General features: G+C 33.8%; 5 protein-coding genes across 5 annotated transcripts; 1 reads left to right on the plus strand and 4 right to left on the minus strand.

The window, feature by feature from the left end:
- Positions 1-301: 301 nt before the first annotated feature.
- Positions 302-3,758, minus strand: LOC100745579 (vacuolar protein sorting-associated protein 51 homolog). Its single transcript, XM_003490556.4, has 10 exons — positions 3,447-3,758; positions 3,238-3,372; positions 2,941-3,162; positions 2,248-2,843; positions 1,960-2,173; positions 1,671-1,895; positions 1,259-1,593; positions 1,017-1,194; positions 682-794; positions 302-622 (listed from the first exon to the last, which is right to left on the minus strand). Exons 1-10 carry the CDS (start codon positions 3,525-3,527, stop codon positions 514-516), a joined length of 2,208 nt encoding a protein of 735 aa, XP_003490604.1. The 5' UTR covers positions 3,528-3,758; the 3' UTR covers positions 302-513.
- A 22-nt stretch (positions 3,759-3,780) lies between these two features.
- Positions 3,781-6,583, plus strand: LOC105680923. Its single transcript, XM_012387101.3, has one exon. It carries the CDS (start codon positions 4,083-4,085, stop codon positions 6,009-6,011), a length of 1,929 nt encoding a protein of 642 aa, XP_012242524.1. The 5' UTR covers positions 3,781-4,082; the 3' UTR covers positions 6,012-6,583.
- Positions 6,584-6,623: 40 nt separating this feature from the next.
- LOC105680924 lies at positions 6,624-7,103 on the minus strand. The gene is made up of 2 exons (XM_012387103.3): positions 6,935-7,103; positions 6,624-6,861 (listed from the first exon to the last, which is right to left on the minus strand). The coding sequence occupies exons 1-2, from the start codon at positions 7,071-7,073 to the stop codon at positions 6,677-6,679; spliced, it is 324 nt and encodes a 107-aa protein (XP_012242526.1). The 5' UTR covers positions 7,074-7,103; the 3' UTR covers positions 6,624-6,676.
- A 185-nt stretch (positions 7,104-7,288) lies between these two features.
- LOC100745701 (charged multivesicular body protein 3) lies at positions 7,289-8,664 on the minus strand. The gene is made up of 4 exons (XM_012387102.3): positions 8,508-8,664; positions 8,386-8,446; positions 7,929-8,323; positions 7,289-7,860 (listed from the first exon to the last, which is right to left on the minus strand). Exons 1-4 carry the CDS (start codon positions 8,550-8,552, stop codon positions 7,696-7,698), a joined length of 666 nt encoding a protein of 221 aa, XP_012242525.1. The 5' UTR covers positions 8,553-8,664; the 3' UTR covers positions 7,289-7,695.
- Positions 8,665-8,897: 233 nt separating this feature from the next.
- On the minus strand, positions 8,898-16,209 carry LOC100740267. The gene is made up of 3 exons (XM_012387100.3): positions 15,768-16,209; positions 11,713-13,357; positions 8,898-11,595 (listed from the first exon to the last, which is right to left on the minus strand). The coding sequence occupies exons 1-3, from the start codon at positions 15,875-15,877 to the stop codon at positions 8,986-8,988; spliced, it is 4,365 nt and encodes a 1,454-aa protein (XP_012242523.1). The 5' UTR covers positions 15,878-16,209; the 3' UTR covers positions 8,898-8,985.
- Positions 16,210-16,212: the final 3 nt, after the last annotated feature.

The following is a 16,212-nucleotide window of genomic DNA, read 5'->3' on the forward strand; positions in this document are numbered from 1 at the left end:
AGTGTAGAATGTAACAGAGAATTAAGACTTATTAGAATCATTTGACCCTGCTTCTTACAGAGTATTAAGACTTTAATGAGTTTATTTTATGCCGGATAGGTGGGGGGACATAAAGGAAAGGAGACGAGAGATCGTATCGCTGAATCGATAGAGAAGGAAAGACATAAAAGTATGTCGTACATCGCGCTACTTGAATTGTAGTACTTTGACACGATCAGACCCTGTAGTATTCGATCTGCGTGGGCGGTCATACGAAACGAATAAAAGGATAGAGAGATAATTAGATAAAAGAGATAGGTCATTTTTTGCGGTTCGTCGTTAAATTTATTCGTGGAATGTACAGTGTTAATGATAAAATATATAAGAATATACACGATATTATGAATCATTTGTATCATAATATTTACTCATTTTTACAAACAATAATACAAGATATACATAATGCTAGAAAAGACTGTACAGTATGCCAGTCGAAATAACAATATCAGCATTCCTCTTTTATCTATAATTTATTCATCCTCTTTCACAAATAATATCTACAACGCTTGGTTCCATTAAGACTGGTTCTAGACATCTGTGTACAGCACTTCCAAGTATCTCGTCTAATAGGAAATGGACAACACTGAAAAAATATTTCGTGTAAGATTATTCTTGTACAAAACAATAATGTCTTAGACTTACTTTTCATCTGAAACAAATCTCCATAGATACAGTTGTAGATAATGCGTGTCAACTTGGATTTGTTGCAGACCATATTTACTGAACGTTCGTAATCTTACGCATTCCAGGAAAGTCTGTAAATAAAGAATAATTCTTATCGTTCGTTTAGGATAGAATATTGAGTCTTGATAGTATCGAATGTACAAAATATGTTGCGTAGTATACAGTATACGCAACGCGAGAGAATAAGGTATCTTCGTGATGCAAAGTGGATAATGGCTGTGCTATTTTATCATTGTAAGTGGCTGACAGCACCTGTTTCTATTACAGTACTGTGTCTGCTAAAAGTATTTTACCTTTAAACTTATTTTGATAATCCCCGTAAGTATCGAGGCTTTATTGAATTGAACCGAGGAAAATATTTCTATACGTTCCGAAAATAACTTATGAATATTCGTCACCAATGACGAATCCATATGATTGGGTGTGTACGACGACCAGCTTGATCTATAGTGATGTCTCGACACACTCACGCTAGAAACAAAGCAAGTTATTTAATGAAACGTCATTAATCGTTTAGAAAACGATTATATTGTACCTATGGGTTTTTCTACTGCTGTCGCTACTTCTGTCGACTTGACCATCAGAATCGTCGTATAATGCAGCTACTTGAGTGTCGATTAACGTCACATCTTCTACGACCCTCTTCATTACAGCTCTAACGGTTCTTGGCTCGATCGTATGCAACCAATCTCTCGTTTCGACGGATTTTCTTAACATTTGCGATACTGCTAAGCCTTGAATGCGAACGTAATGGTTCAATAAATTTTGCGCTGCTTCTTGGAATTTGTCGCAAATCTCTGCTTCAGTTGTAATAACGTTTCCAGATGATGTGTACTGTTCGATGTTGAATAAATTATCAGTAGTAGTAAGCTGTAATTGTTGAAAAATGTCAAAACGATTTCTTATAGATTTGTTTTTTAAAATTACTTTAAAATTATTCACTCTACCAAATATTTAACATTATTTTCTTTGTACTCGATGCACATTTTGCTCAATAAAAGTAACAGAGTGGGTGGGAATTTTGGAATATCAGAGCCGGTAAAAAATTCACTTGCAGTGATCACTAAATGATGTAAAAATCCAACTACTAGGCCTTCCCTAACCTCATCCACACAGAAATTTTGCAGGAATTGCGTTTTTAAACTAAACGACAGATCCGGTTGCAAAAATACCTAAAATTACATCATTTTTAGTTAATCAAAATAAATTAAAAAATGCTAAGGATAAAAGACAAACCAATAAATCCTGCAAAACTCCTTTAATTTTTTCTATAGTAGGTATTATCAGTAATGCCTGAAGTTCTGCTAAACTATTATCTCCGTCCTGAGAAGCTTTGGTTGTCAATATTTGTCTCACTTTAACAAGTGTTTCATTTAAATGAGACTTTAAATTGTCTAAATGATTGCGACATTGTTTTCTACCCACGTTAATAACAATATTGGTACCTGTTCTGTAAATAAAAAGTACACGTTTTAATCTGGATTTTACTTTATATAAATATAATAAAGACTATTGTTTTATTACCTTGCAAAGTCTGTATCTTTACACAACATATTCATTGCTTGCAGTCTTCTATGGAATTTATCTAATGCTTTTACTAAAATAGCTGTATCAGCTACACTTTCTACTCTCTTACTAATTAAATCAAAATATTTTTTCATATTTTTCATGATAAAGTTATTCGAACGTGTGATGGCTTTTGCATCGAAATCATCAGTAAATTCATTATTTTCTGATGGTGGCTGATTTATAAACATGTCATTGTACGATGCAATGATCAAACATAAGTCACTTAGAAATCCTGAACTAGTCATATCTACAAATTCTATGATATCATTTTCATACATATCTTTTAGAGCATCTAGTTGTTCAACTAATCTTCCATCTGCATGTGTTAAAAATTCGGCACACAAAGAATCAGCTGGTTCTTTTAGCTGTAGCAAAAGATCTACATTTTCAGCTAAAGATACAGTTGATACATCTCTTTTATGAAATTGCATTCTCAGCCTTGACTTGAGTTCTTCTACAATATCCTCACAATCTTTTTGTATTCCTTGAAAGGAAGGCATATTACCATACTGATTCAATACACGTTGTGCATGAATATAATCTTGTACTGCCTGAAAGTTACAAATATATTTTTATGTAGATGCAATTAGATATATGTAAAATGAAAGGAAGTGTATATAATATAATGATATACAATGTGACATAGACCTGTGCATAATTCTCTTCATTTATTTTATCTTTTAAATTGCCAGGCAATTTAAAGAGGAATTGCAACCTTTTTAACAGTGTATGAACTGAAGATAATTTGGCAATCTGTTGTCTAGTACCCTGTAATGTTGATGAAATCTGTTCTGAAAAAGAAGTGATACTGTCCATGTTTTTCGCCAGTAAATTCATACTATCTTCCATTTTCTTAAAATCTGTTTTCATCTAAATAATGAATATTGAATAAATATTAAAAATTGAATAAATAATCATATTTATACAAAATCTGGGCAGATTTACCTTCCTGATAGTATCTGTAGCAGATATAAATTTATTATAATTTTCATATACTAGAGTTTGCATATCAGAATGTAAAATTTGAGTATTTTTTATGATTTCTGCTTCGTGATCCATAATTTGTTTTAATGTACACTCCTGCATCAGAAGTAAAATTAGTTCGTGTTGTTAAACAAATATAGAAAATAATAAATATTAGGAAATGTACTTACTTTTAATAATTTTTGGAAATACATATCAGGATTAAAGTGCTGTCCATTAATATCATATGGATTGTTCAAATTTTCTGCCATTTTGACTAATTTATTCGTATTTTTTATTCGTAAAGCAAAGTTTTGACAGTAGAACTTTGACAGGTTAGCTATTGTATTGGCAAGTTACAGCTGTATTATTTAAATTCTGAGGAAGGTTAGGTGGAAGACGCTTTAACAAGCAGCATAACCTCTCGTAGCTTAAGAAAAGCGCAACAAGTATAATAACACGAAGAGAAAGCAATTTTTTAACATTCTTTTTGAAAGAAGACGTGTCTTACGAAAAATTGTAATATTCCGAACTTTTTGAATATTATTGCATTGCATATAAATGTTAAAAATTTAAGATACATTTAGGGTTGAAAAATAATGAAGGTGTTATCATATTTTATTACCGGATTTTATTCTTTAAATATCATAAAACTACACCATATACAAAAAGGTTGTAAAAAAATTTAATTTTAAGTCTCTTGAAAAATGTGCTAACTGTGACGTTTGAAAAAACGTTTGATTAAGAGTTAACGTTTTTCATGAAACTGTGACAAAATGGAATTCTCTATTTGACGAATGTATAGAGGCGAAGAATAATTTAAAAAGATGCCACATCCGTGTGTCGTATGCGGTCGTTCGCGTATGAATCCAAACAATAAAGAAGAAGAATATATGTTTTTTGGATTTCCCGTCAACGATGAAGCTCGATGCAGAAAGTGGTTGGAATTTTGCTGTCGCGAAGATTTATATAAACTTACAAAGAAACAATTACTTCAACGAATGGTATGTTCTAAGCACTTTGAACAAAAGGATTTTTTAAATGAGTATCTTGACAGATTAAATTGTACGGCAGTACCCTCAATTTATGATCCTAAACAAAGTTTGTACAACATAACCTGCGTATTATGTGGTCGATCTCGTCGAGATCCATCAGATTTAGATTATGACGGCGTAACATTTCATCATTTCCCTGGCGAAGAATTTCGATGTTTAAAATGGCTTGATTTTGTTGGTGTAGATTCATATTATAGATTGACTAGAAAAGAAATTTTATTTTGTTACATTTGTTCAAAACATTTTGATCGTTCCCAATTTATGCCTGGTTATAAGAGCAGATTGATAGACAATGCTGTTCCCAATATCAGAAACCCTGATCAGGTGGATGGATCTGAACAATATATTATGGAATTTGTGTTTGAATCAAAATATAGTTCCTCAGACAAATCTAAGAAATTAGAGCCTTTACCACCTGCTGTCTTAGAAAGTCAAGCATGTGCTGCTTGTGGTAGATCAAGATCTGATCCAAGAAATAAAATAGAAAGATACAAGTTCCATCCTTTTCCTGCTTATGAAATTGGCAGGTGCTTAAGATGGTGTCAATTTTTGGGTAGAGAGGATTTATTAAAAATGTCACCAAATCAAATAAGAAAGTTGGTACTTTGTTCAAAACACTTTCAAACAGGACAAAGTTTTCATAAAGTCGGACCATGTGATGCAGTTCCAACTATAAAGGATATATCACAATTAGACTGTGACAATTCAACAGAAAAGATAGAAGATGACCAAGATATGTTAGAAGAAGCTAATTGTAATAATACAACTAAAGGAATTAAAAAGCAAGGTTTTTCAAGACCTTTAGTATCTAGTAAAAAACCAAAGGTAGATAATAAGCCCACACCTCTTGCAAAGAAACGTGGGAAATCTAGAAGGCCAACTCTTATTAACATTCCAAGGCCTGATCCTGATAATATTGAAAATCGTGTGATAAGAAAATTACCACTTCCTCCTACCTCTAATTGGAAAATTCAATTCACAGATCAATTTCAACCCATAACAATAGCAAATCATATTACACCAAATATTTCAAATAATATGCAAGGTAACATAAAGAAAGTAATCCTACCATTTACTGGTGATATATCAAACTTAGGTGCTCCTATTCCAGTGCATAGTTTATCCAGTATTCCCCCTGGTTTATTAATTAAAATAGATCTTCCTGAACAGGAGCAACAAAAGATGAAAGCAATGAAAAAGCAAACTAGACCAAAAATAACACATACTCCTATTGCTTCTAATGAAATTGATACAAGACAGCAAGTGTGGGTGAAAAATGGTGAAGCTTCAGTCACATTGCCAGTTATAAAACAAAGCAAACAAGAGACAGATAAAAATTTAGTTGAATTTCTGTCAACCTCTCTAGAGGAAACAGAAGGTAAAGTAGTAACTGAAGAATTAGAAGTACATGAGGAAGTTGTATTACCACATACATTGGAAATGTTAGATGACGAAGCATCTAATGTGAAAGAAGAGCAATTTTATGAAGATTTTGAAGAAGTAGAATGCTTATCGTCAAAAGAGCAAAAGCCTGTCAGACGTAGAAAAGGTTCAGGAACAATGAAAAGAACAATTTTTCCTATTAGAAGTGAAGTCAAATATTTTCTGCGCAAATTGGCACCTCATATGCATAGATTACCTAGGAGAGCTAGAGCACAGATGAAACTTGCAATTGTTAATATGGTGATTGATCACTTGTAAATTTGCTAAGATATAAATAAATCATAATATTTTTAAGAGTATATAATTAAATATAAGTATTCTAAACTCTTGTACACATTACAGCTACTTATATATTAAGAGAGATGAGACATATATCATTTAGAGAGTGACAATTAAGATATATTATTTTTATTATATATTTATAACATGATGGTGATAGGTATGATAATAATATATCTAAAATAACAAAAATTTTTGTAGAGTACAAATGATATGTGTAGCAAATTATTCAATCATTTTTATGTCATTTGATTTTATTATTGTTGAAACGTACATTTTTGCATAACAAAGATATAGTACTGTTATAAAGATTTTTAAGAACTTACAAATTTTTTATGATTAAAAGTAATTGACATTGTATCTTAAATTCTTATAATAGGAACAATGTATAATTTCAGTTTGTAATTTATGTGAATGTGTTTGTACTTTTATGTATGTACATATGTATATGTATATATATAGCGATATTATGTTGCAAAAAAAATATGTAAAAAGATTTATGGTGCAATAAAATTTTTTGACAAGATCTTGAAATATAAGATGAAAACAATGTAAGTATTTTTTAGTTATTTAAGTGAGTAATTTATGTATTTTTTAAATCAATTTGCATATTTTCTTTAAATATACAATGTAGTTTGAGAAGTTTAAAGTTTATGGAATATAAATTTCAAAGGTATTAAGTCTGGTATGATAGGTATCCACATTTTATCTACATTAGAAATATTAATATTTGGTTGTTCTCGAGGGTAAAGAAGTAATGGTTTAGAGAAATCTCCACATAATCTGATAGGGTTTTTTATCCACAAAACTTTTGCAGAAGCAATTGATTCTAGCATAAATGATTGAAATCAGGATATCATCTAATTTTATTGTATACTGAGTGAATTTGTACTTTTACTTACCTACATTCACTTTAGGTAGTAAATAGTGTTCTGTACCAATGCCATAAGATCCGAATTTATTTACTATTTCTTGATAGTCTGTACATTTACACAATATGCCAAGAGGATGCTCTACACAAATATCAAATTTGGGGTACATAGTTTGTTATAAAATACTACAATTCTGTGATTTAGTATAAGTTAATATCAAAATACTGAAGTTGAAAGTGAACTCGGCAACTTTAAAATTATGCATGTGTAAATAATATAATGACCTTTTGTGTACATGTATTTACTAGTAATCTATATAATGCTTTTGCATTATTTTTATTGTATTAGTATATACGAGAGGTGTAATTAGAAAGTGCACAAATCAATAACAATAAAAACCATTGTATATATAACACAAATTAATACAAGATTTTGGTGATTGTAATTAAATTAAGAATATCTTTTAACATAATACAATCGAGAAGCCAGCTTCTCTGTATTTATGACTTTCACATGGAGTTGAAATATAGTGGCAGCCTACGAATCACGCACAGATTATAAAAGCTGGATATAAAAGCTGTGTAGATGAAATAAAAATTTTTGTTTCATTCTTATAATAATTATTTTCTTTTGACTATTTAATATAAAAGCATTAATTAGATATTGTTAAGAAATGTTATTAAAATATGGTAGGCATTCATTTCACTGTATTTGTACATTATGTATGTATATGTCCAATAAGTACAAGCTGATTTTAAAGTCAATGCAAATGAATTATTTATATATTACACCTAACTACGGAGACTTTGTAGTCTCATTTTCATTTCTTCGAGTTCCTTATCATCTACTTTTTCAGTTTCTTCTTCTGCAGAAGTAGATGCTACAACAGATCCTGGTGCTTCTGTAACAACTGCAGGAGCTGTACCTAATTGACCAGCAGTTACTTCCCATAAAATCTGTAATATACGTTATGTATTTTATTAGTATGTCGTTTATGTTCTTTAAACATATACAGATGACCTACTTTATCAATTTCCTCGTCTGCTTCATCTTCTACTTCTTCAGAATCTTCCACAGATTCCATAGTTTCATCTAACATTTCTTCAATAATACCAGCTTTCATCATTTCCTTTGACAATTCTCTCATTGTCGCTGCTACCTCTGGTACTCTTACTAATGATTGCATTGCTTGCATTACTTCTGTGGATTTTTGGACTGAACCAGCAACTCTAATCGTTGCTAACTGATTCTTCATTTGTAACGAAACAGAATTCATTTGTGCCTTTGACGTGTGAAGCTTGTTGCAAGCTTTACGTGCACGTATTATTTCCTTTGCTAGAATTTTACAGACATCCTTGTCACCTTTTTTTGCTGCTTCTTTTAAAGAACGTTTTACCTTTTCTTCTTCTCGCTGAATTGCTGTACATGAATGTTATTTGCGTTAGAATACATTCTATAAAATACCAGTAGTAATTGCTTACCTCTAACCTGTCTATCCATTTGATAGCCTTCTTTCCTTAATTTATGTGTCCATTCTTGAACCTGAAATACGATTTCTTGTAAATAATTGAATAGATAGATAGATTTTCATTTTGTTTCTAACCATTTCTTTCGGATTCTTTTCCTGAGATTTGCCAAACAAGCCCATTTTTTTGCTATGTTGACAGAAGTTCGTATCTGCCAAACATAACCAAGCTACCTTCCAGTCGAATCACAAATTATTCTAGGTAACTATTAGGATTACGTCATTGCTGTATGAATCACCAATCTTTACACGGTGATAAAAAACAGACACTGACAGATATAAAAGATAAAAAGAAAAGTATTTAACGCGATAAATATATGTTGATATTACTATTCTCCAACAAAATTTTTGAAATTATTTATTTAAAAAAAATTGAGAAGGGTTTAATCTTCCTTAAATTTTTTAAAACATATATTTTATTTATTTTTTCTTTACACTATATAGGAAAATTCGAAAACAAATATGACATACTGAAGTATAAAAGCTATTAAAATGTAATCAAGGAACTTATAGAATAACGACATACATTATACATTTTAAAATAATAAAAATATGTTTATATTCTATTATTTGTATTTAATACTATATCTTTTAACCAATTTAATACTGTTGTCACTATTTCTACTCGTTTGTCCGCGTCTTCATTTGTGTTACGTTGATATCGATACCTCTCAAAATCAAAGTTTGTTGCATCATCGTGTGGATTATTTTTTATCCCCCTTTCTTTGACATCAGCATTAGTTTTATAATTTTTTGATCGCTCGTCAATCTTTTTTTTCGCACCAAAATTCCACGCAGTTTGCATTTTCCCCGAGTTCAGAGATAGATTGTATCTTCTCGCGAAAGTTTCCACGGGCATCGAGAAAATCTGTAAGCTGTCGTCAGCTGAATCGCATCTTTCTCGTTCGTTCAGTGAAACTGATTTCATCGATTCGCGTTTGAAAATTCTTCCATCTGTCCTATCAGCATTTTCCGTTTCTAAATTTCGCTTCACAGTTCGAAGAATGTTGCCGTTCTTGGGTACGCAACAAGGGCACTCCTTGTTTAATAGTTGTTCGCAGATGTTCCTGGAAATCGATAAAGCGTAAGAACCATCGTGCAGTTTTCTTATCTCCAAGGGTAGTTTGACACCGTCACCGATGTAAAACAACTCGGAATTTTGAAGACTTTGCACGTCGTCCGCGTTATTCTCATTTTTCTTCGTGATTTTCCCCAAATAATAAGTAAAATCGTTTGCGGAAGTAGCATCATCATCATAAAGCGCCGTTGTCGAACTCTTATTTTCCAATTCCATCGATCTTTCTGTACTTTCAGTCGCTTCTCTATGCATAACATCAGCATTTTCTGCTGGATTCATCGATGGAGAATCATATTCTACAGGCGTGTAATCTTCTGTTTCCGTAGATAGAGATTTGTCTTGAGTACCTAAGGTAGCAGCAACGTTCCAATTTTCGGTGGAAATCGAATTATATGTTGCAACTTCAGGAATTTCTTCCAACGTTGTCGTCTCAAATTCTTCCATCTCAGTTTCTTCTGCATTATTCGGCGTTTCATTTTGTTGAGAAGATTCTTCTGCACTCTGATCTATCTCAGTGATTGGATAACTGGTAGCATCCTCTGTTCCAAAATTCATTGCTTCTCCTATCATTTCTTTATCCGAAGATTCCATCGAAGAAGGTGTTTCCTGATTTTCTATACCTTTTTCATATATAGACGATTGTAAAGTGGATTCGCTTTCTTTCTTATCGTCTACATCTACTTCACTTTTGGCGATATCCAGAAGCTTATTCATATCGATATTGGAAATATCAAAAGTGGTAGATTCGGGTATATCCTTTGTCGTGGGCATGTCTTCGTTTTCCATTTCCATTATGCTTACTTCGTTGTTCAACGTGCTTTGAATAATCGAATCGAAATTTTCATCGTCTGTTACATTTTTCGGTTTGAAGCTGCGTCGAATGCTTTGTACGATCATGTTCTGAACAGCAGGATTCTTAGCTGCCTGTAAACCAACAGCTGGGTCACGCAAAAGGTTTTTAACGTGAGCCTGCAGTTTTTGTAAATTTGTCTGAGCATGATCTTCTTCGTTCGAAGGTTTCAGTGTAACCAAATTCGTCACCCATTTGCCATTTTTGAATTGATGCTCCTCGACAGTCATCGGTGGAAGTTCTGCTTTGGAACTAGGCGCAGCGGATAACGTGTGTCGTAAATTATTTTTGATCACGTTGGTGGCCCAGTCACTGTCGAAGATCTTTCTATCCGTCCCAGTTACTTTCGACAGAAGATTCTTTATTTTATCCAGAACAGTGTTCTCTATCGACGGCATGGACAAAATGCTTTTCAAGTTCGGAACTTGTACAATTTCCGGCAGTAGATCTTCGCTCTTCGCGGAACCCACCGTTTCTTCATTCTCGTTGCCATCCATTTCAGACGAGTCACCGGTGGCAAAGCTATTAATTACCGTTTTTATCGATTTCTGGAGCAACGTGTTGTCACAGAAAGGCAACTGTTTCGATGGATCATTTATTCCTATAGTATCATCGTTGTTTCTGCTTGATTCTAAGGTCGACTGCAGGGAAGGATCGTCCTCATTTTTGTTGTTCTGGATCGTCACTCGTTCCGTTCCCACCTTTTCATTGTCAGTATTTATAAAACCTTCGTCTGGACTGCTTCCTTCGCCTCTTTCTTCAGATTTATTAGATTCGACATTTTCCATTTCGTAATCGTTATTTAACGAGCCAGCATTATTGTTCGTTTCCGGCAATTCACTCACAGAATCTTCCGCGGAAAATCTCTGCTTCGATGAATCGTCTTTATCATCGATCCTTGCTGACGTATCGGCTTCATTTGAGTTTTTCGAATCTCCAAAATTCAATATCCTTGTTTCCTCCGTAAGAGAAGGTTCTTTGGACTCGGAATCCTCTTCATTTTCTTCTGTACTCTCCAAAATAGGTTCTAAATTCTGGTTCGGATCATCGCCTGCATATTCTTCTTCGTTCCAATTAGGATTATTTCTCCCCAATTCAACATTCTCTTCAGTATTTCCCTGATCAGGATCGTTCGCGTCATTTAAATATTTCGTGTCCAAGTTCAGTTCATCTTCTTCAGATTCTCCCGAATTTTCCGTAGGATCATTATGTCTACTCTGCAAATTGACATTAGAATCATAATCTTGTTGCGAATTTGAACTCACAGCCTCCTTGCTATCGATACGGGGTTCTTCATTATGATATGGATCACTTTTTCCCGACATAAGATTTCTTTCGTTATTTGCTTCATTTGGGTCTCTTGTCTCTTCTTCTGTATTCTCCACATTGGATTCTAAATTCTCGTTCGAATCATCGTTTGCAGATTCATCTTGATTCCAAAGAGGATTTCCCACAACATTTCCCTCGTTATTTCCTCGATCAGAATCCTCCGCGTTATTTAGATCTTTCGTATGCAAGTTCATCCCAGCACTTGCAGATTTTCTGCAATTATCTGTCGGATCATTGTGTTTACTCTGCAAATTGACATCATAATAACGATTCTCTCCTGAATTTGGATTCACAGCAGTTTCCGTGTTGCTTATAAGATCATCGTAGTCGCTGAATCCGTCGTCTCGAGTTTCGTTGCCATAGGCTTTCGACGTGAAGTACACCGACGTAACTTCCTTGATATTCGAGTAATCTAGGGCTGCGCTGTCCGTCGTTTCGTATTCATCCGCGAATTCCTCTCCAAAGCCCGTAGGTATTGCATCAATCGTGTCAGGATTAGTAGCCTGTAGATTAGGATCTTTTTTGGAAGATCCGATCGTTCCCATCGATGTTAAGTGATTTTTCGATTCTGGTTGCACGGATTGCGAATTGTAACTAGGATCATTGGAATCTTCTTCGTTACTACCCGAAGTATCCTCTTCTGCAAATGTTTTTGAAGATGTCGCAGGATTTGTATTTCGAGACAGACTATTGCCAACCATATTTGGAGGACGCTGAGTTTGCCCAACAGTTGGTTGATATTTATTTGAATCGTGTTGACCAATCGGTGTTCGTTGCTCAACGATCGAATTGGGTCTATTACCAAATGTTTTCAATGGAATATTAATATTTGGCGTTCTTTCCTGACTTGGGATCCTGGTCATGGAAGGTCGAGGATTTGGGTGATAAACGTATGGAATGTACGGTATTGTTCCGTGTCCCTTCCGGGGAGAAATTGGATTCACATTGTTGGGTATATAGCCAATAGGCGAATATCGAGAAACGATAGGGTACGCCGCAGGCAATTTTTTGGATAAAGGTGATCGATGTGGAACATTTGCGTGAGTTGGTTTTAAGCGTTGCACGCTGCCTATAAGTGGATTTTCATTGTTTGGTTTCCTCGTTATTGTAGGTTTCTTCGTTCTTCGTGGCTTTGGAGCAACATCTGACGTGCCTTTTTCAGAAGAAGAATTATCTTTTTCTCTGCAGTAGCAAATGAATTTACCATCGTCGTATACACTCGTCTTTGACGTCATATTTTCTTGAGCAGCACCCACAGTAGGAGCTGTGAGTCCGAATTCTTTTCGAAGCGAGTCTATTAAACTTTCGTCACGAAAAGTTAGATTCTTTGCTTCTTCTATTGTGATTGGGCGTAGTATAGGTCTTGTCAGAGGTCTCTTTGAAGAAAGCAGTTGCAAGTTTGGCTTTAGACCAACAAAATATTCACGATCTCTTTCATTGTTTGGAGAGTTTTCTGTATTCTTCGATTTCAACGCGTATTCCTTGGGTACTCGCGCGGAAACCTTTTCCCTGTAGAACGGTGTCTTACATCGTCTCGTTTTTTCGTTTTGGCACTCTGTATTTTCTTTTCCCTTGGTTGTTGGCACCAGAATTAGCAAACTTCTTTTATTACCATCTTTGGAGTCAGCTCCATCTTGAATTGGCGAAGGGCCTGAGATTGTAGTACTAGTTCTGGAAAAAAAATTCGATCGTTTATATTAAACACATGTGTATATGCGTATATCTATGGCGCTATTAATATCGAAACATATTGAAATAAAATTAAATTTGTTGATTTATTAAATAATTTATAAAACACTTACGAATAATACACATATCGGAATTTTTTAATAAATGGCGAAAATCTATGATGTAATAATTATAGTTTGATATTTCACTTGCAGAAGATAATAGGACAAAATGACACAAAAAGGTCTTATATAAAATTATATGATCTGAAAATGATCTTATTATACAGTTTAATAATATGATTATATATACTACAATACAGGAAGAATGAATTTTTTCGTAATTGCTCTCTCGAGCAATCGTTTAATTAAAATATTATAAAATGTAAATACACGTTAATGCATTAACGTATAGCTGTTAAAAATTACTATACATTTCTTAATCATAACAAACATCATAAGTAAAATAATCGTAAATTTCTTTCTACAGCGTTTACTTTAAACGTTTAAGTTTCGACGAGCTGATCGTATTGTATTATAATTTTAGGAGCTTTTGTTTTCATCGTGAAGCCTCGATACTTCTCGGAAAGAGGAACAACGTTTGGAAAATATGCGCAGCGAGACAATGTTATTAGAAGGTCGTAAACACAAAATCGTCTTGAGAATAGAACGGGGGTTTCGTGCGTCCTTCAATTAGTCTAGCTTTGACCGTGATCGCGATCGCAGTAGCATGCGTAAAGTCGGTACGATTCTATACGCGTATAATTTTATAAAGTGAAATAGTGAGTATTATTTAATCAAAGGCGATCTCCTGCGATGTCCGGTACTTCCGGTGGAATATGAGAAGTCAAGGCCGTGACAAGGATCGTTCGAGTTACCTCTTGGTAAGTGAGTGACCAGAAATATATCCTATAAAAATATTGGATTGTTCGAAAAGTTTTCTTATAGAATTGGAATTTTATTAATTAATCTATGCGCTATTTCTTTTAATTGGCGAGTTTTACTCGTTTCGAACAGCTTTTGTAGGTTTCTAAAGTATTCTGTTTCTTGTCATTAAATGCTAAATAACAAACAATAATAGTATACATAAACGATGACAATAAGATCCGATACTTTTTTAATCTATTCTTCCACGGTGCACAAGATGTAACAATGTCTTATCGAATGTTTTCGATTTCGAAAATACTACGAACTTTTCGAACAACTCGATATTTTACCCTAATTGTTGTCGTGGGATCCTGAAGAATCTCAGATGTATGTAAATATCGTTATAATTTCATTTTAAAATAGCATGTATCACGGTTTTGCTAATCTTTGATTACGTTGAGCTTGACAGTTACAAATCACAAGTTGTGATTCGAATTTTTATTAAAATACTTCAGGGTCCCATAAGAAAATTCATCGTAGCTAAAAGGGTCGATGAATAAATATACTTGTGCAAGACTCATTGAAAATGCTACGAGATTTTCCGATTTATTCCGCGATTTATACACAAACACACACACACATACACACATATATGTATGAGTATAAATTATGTTGATTCGGTGCTTTCTTTCGAATTCGAAATTTTATCATCTTGGCAAGTAAGTCGACGGTGTGTAATTTAAGCGACGCTGACGCTAACAGTTGCGCCAGCGTTGCTCTTGGGCGACTAACATACTTTTGCGCTTGCAACCCAGCAGACTGGTTCCTAATCCGGAATTCGTCCAAGAAGGAAGGTCGTTTGAAAAATCGAAAGAATGTTCCGATGTACTCGGTGGGAAGCTAGATAAATGGTACAGGATAAAGAGAATTTATGAGGGAGTAGCAAATCCTGCAGTATGGGGTGCTGAAATATATTCTAGAGAAAATTTGTTGAATTATCTTTCGTAAATATGATAGTCGCATTCACCGGGGAATAAATGTGGTACTACTACAACAGACTGCCGCATTCTTAAAGAATAAGACTTGAAATATGTTTCCGCGAGGACTCACTTTGCATACACAATCGTCTATAAATATTTGAACGTATTACTGCACATACATAGAATGCAATTCTCAAAAATGAAAGCTTTTTATCTAATTTAACTTTGGCAACCATGTACTATAGCTGGTACCAGGTTGTTCATTCGGTTCGTGTTCAGCTTCGGCTTTATTCCCATTTTTTTCAACTATCGATGAACAGTTGATCTTGGAATATTCAAGATCCTCTAAGCACCTGTTGCACGAGATAAACTTAGTATTTCATTTAACAATTTTTGTGACAATTTGATTCCGGTTGTTTCATGAAGTAAAGAATATTGACAATACAAAGAAATTTACTTATTCAAATATAACAGAAAAATAAGCCTTCTGACCAAATTGCTCATCGTAATCAAATACTTATGACCGGTAATTGTACGTGATTTGTCGAATAGAAAAAGCAAAGTTACCTGTCAGTGGTAAGAGTTTCGATGTCTTCGCTGTTAATGTTGATGCTTTTCGAGTATGATGCTGCGATGAACGTAAGAAGCAAGAACCACGTAAAGATAGGAGGATGCATGATGATCGCGGAAGTCACTCTTGGTCATTGATGAGTCGTTGCGCGTTTAACATTAAGCTGTTTCTTAGCTCGAAGTGATGTGTACCGAAATCGATGGACAACTGTAGAACTTGGTGTCCGATGCATATATCCCTCAAAGTTGCATACGTGTTTTGATATGTTTGTGTTGCAAAATTTATGGTGTCAGGTAATTGCATTTTGCAATGTACAGGAGTAAACTTGTTATGTATCTTACTACATGTGGAACATCAATAAATGACGGGAATGTAAACGATGTTACATATACGTTTTATGTAGATTGTATTTAGTAATGTTTTTAAAAAGAATAGATTACA

This window comes from Bombus impatiens, unplaced genomic scaffold (assembly GCF_000188095.3).
Source record: "Bombus impatiens unplaced genomic scaffold, BIMP_2.2 scf_0452, whole genome shotgun sequence".
NCBI lineage: Eukaryota > Metazoa > Arthropoda > Insecta > Hymenoptera > Apidae > Bombus > Bombus impatiens.

What these genes read in the sequence shown, in the direction of transcription:
- LOC105680924 (XM_012387103.3), bottom strand. Translation starts at nt 7,073, where the DNA reads ATGTACCCCAAATTTGATATTTGTGTAGAGCATCCTCTTGGCATATTG. An exon ending in ACTACCTAAAGTGAATGTAG is followed by an intron (nt 6,862 to 6,934) that starts GTAAGTAAAAGT and finishes CATTTATGCTAG; the next exon opens with AATCAATTGCTTCTGCAAAA.
- LOC100745701 (XM_012387102.3), bottom strand. Translation starts at nt 8,552, where the DNA reads ATGGGCTTGTTTGGCAAATCTCAGGAAAAGAATCCGAAAGAAATG. An exon ending in AAAAGAATCCGAAAGAAATG is followed by an intron (nt 8,447 to 8,507) that starts GTTAGAAACAAA and finishes ATCGTATTTCAG; the next exon opens with GTTCAAGAATGGACACATAA. An exon ending in CAGACGAGGAAATTGATAAA is followed by an intron (nt 7,861 to 7,928) that starts GTAGGTCATCTG and finishes CGTATATTACAG; the next exon opens with ATTTTATGGGAAGTAACTGC.
- LOC100745579 (XM_003490556.4), bottom strand. Translation starts at nt 3,527, where the DNA reads ATGGCAGAAAATTTGAACAATCCATATGATATTAATGGACAGCACTTT. An exon ending in AGCAGTAGAAAAACCCATAG is followed by an intron (nt 1,195 to 1,258) that starts GTACAATATAAT and finishes CTTTGTTTCTAG; the next exon opens with CGTGAGTGTGTCGAGACATC. An exon ending in AGATTTGTTTCAGATGAAAA is followed by an intron (nt 623 to 681) that starts GTAAGTCTAAGA and finishes ATATTTTTTCAG; the next exon opens with TGTTGTCCATTTCCTATTAG.
- LOC105680923 (XM_012387101.3), top strand. Translation starts at nt 4,083, where the DNA reads ATGCCACATCCGTGTGTCGTATGCGGTCGTTCGCGTATGAATCCAAAC.
- LOC100740267 (XM_012387100.3), bottom strand. Translation starts at nt 15,877, where the DNA reads ATGCATCCTCCTATCTTTACGTGGTTCTTGCTTCTTACGTTCATCGCA. An exon ending in GAAACTCTTACCACTGACAG is followed by an intron (nt 13,358 to 15,767) that starts GTAACTTTGCTT and finishes TTTTTTTTCCAG; the next exon opens with AACTAGTACTACAATCTCAG. An exon ending in CAGAAGAAGAGACAAGAGAC is followed by an intron (nt 11,596 to 11,712) that starts CCAAATGAAGCA and finishes CAACAAGATTAT; the next exon opens with GATTCTAATGTCAATTTGCA.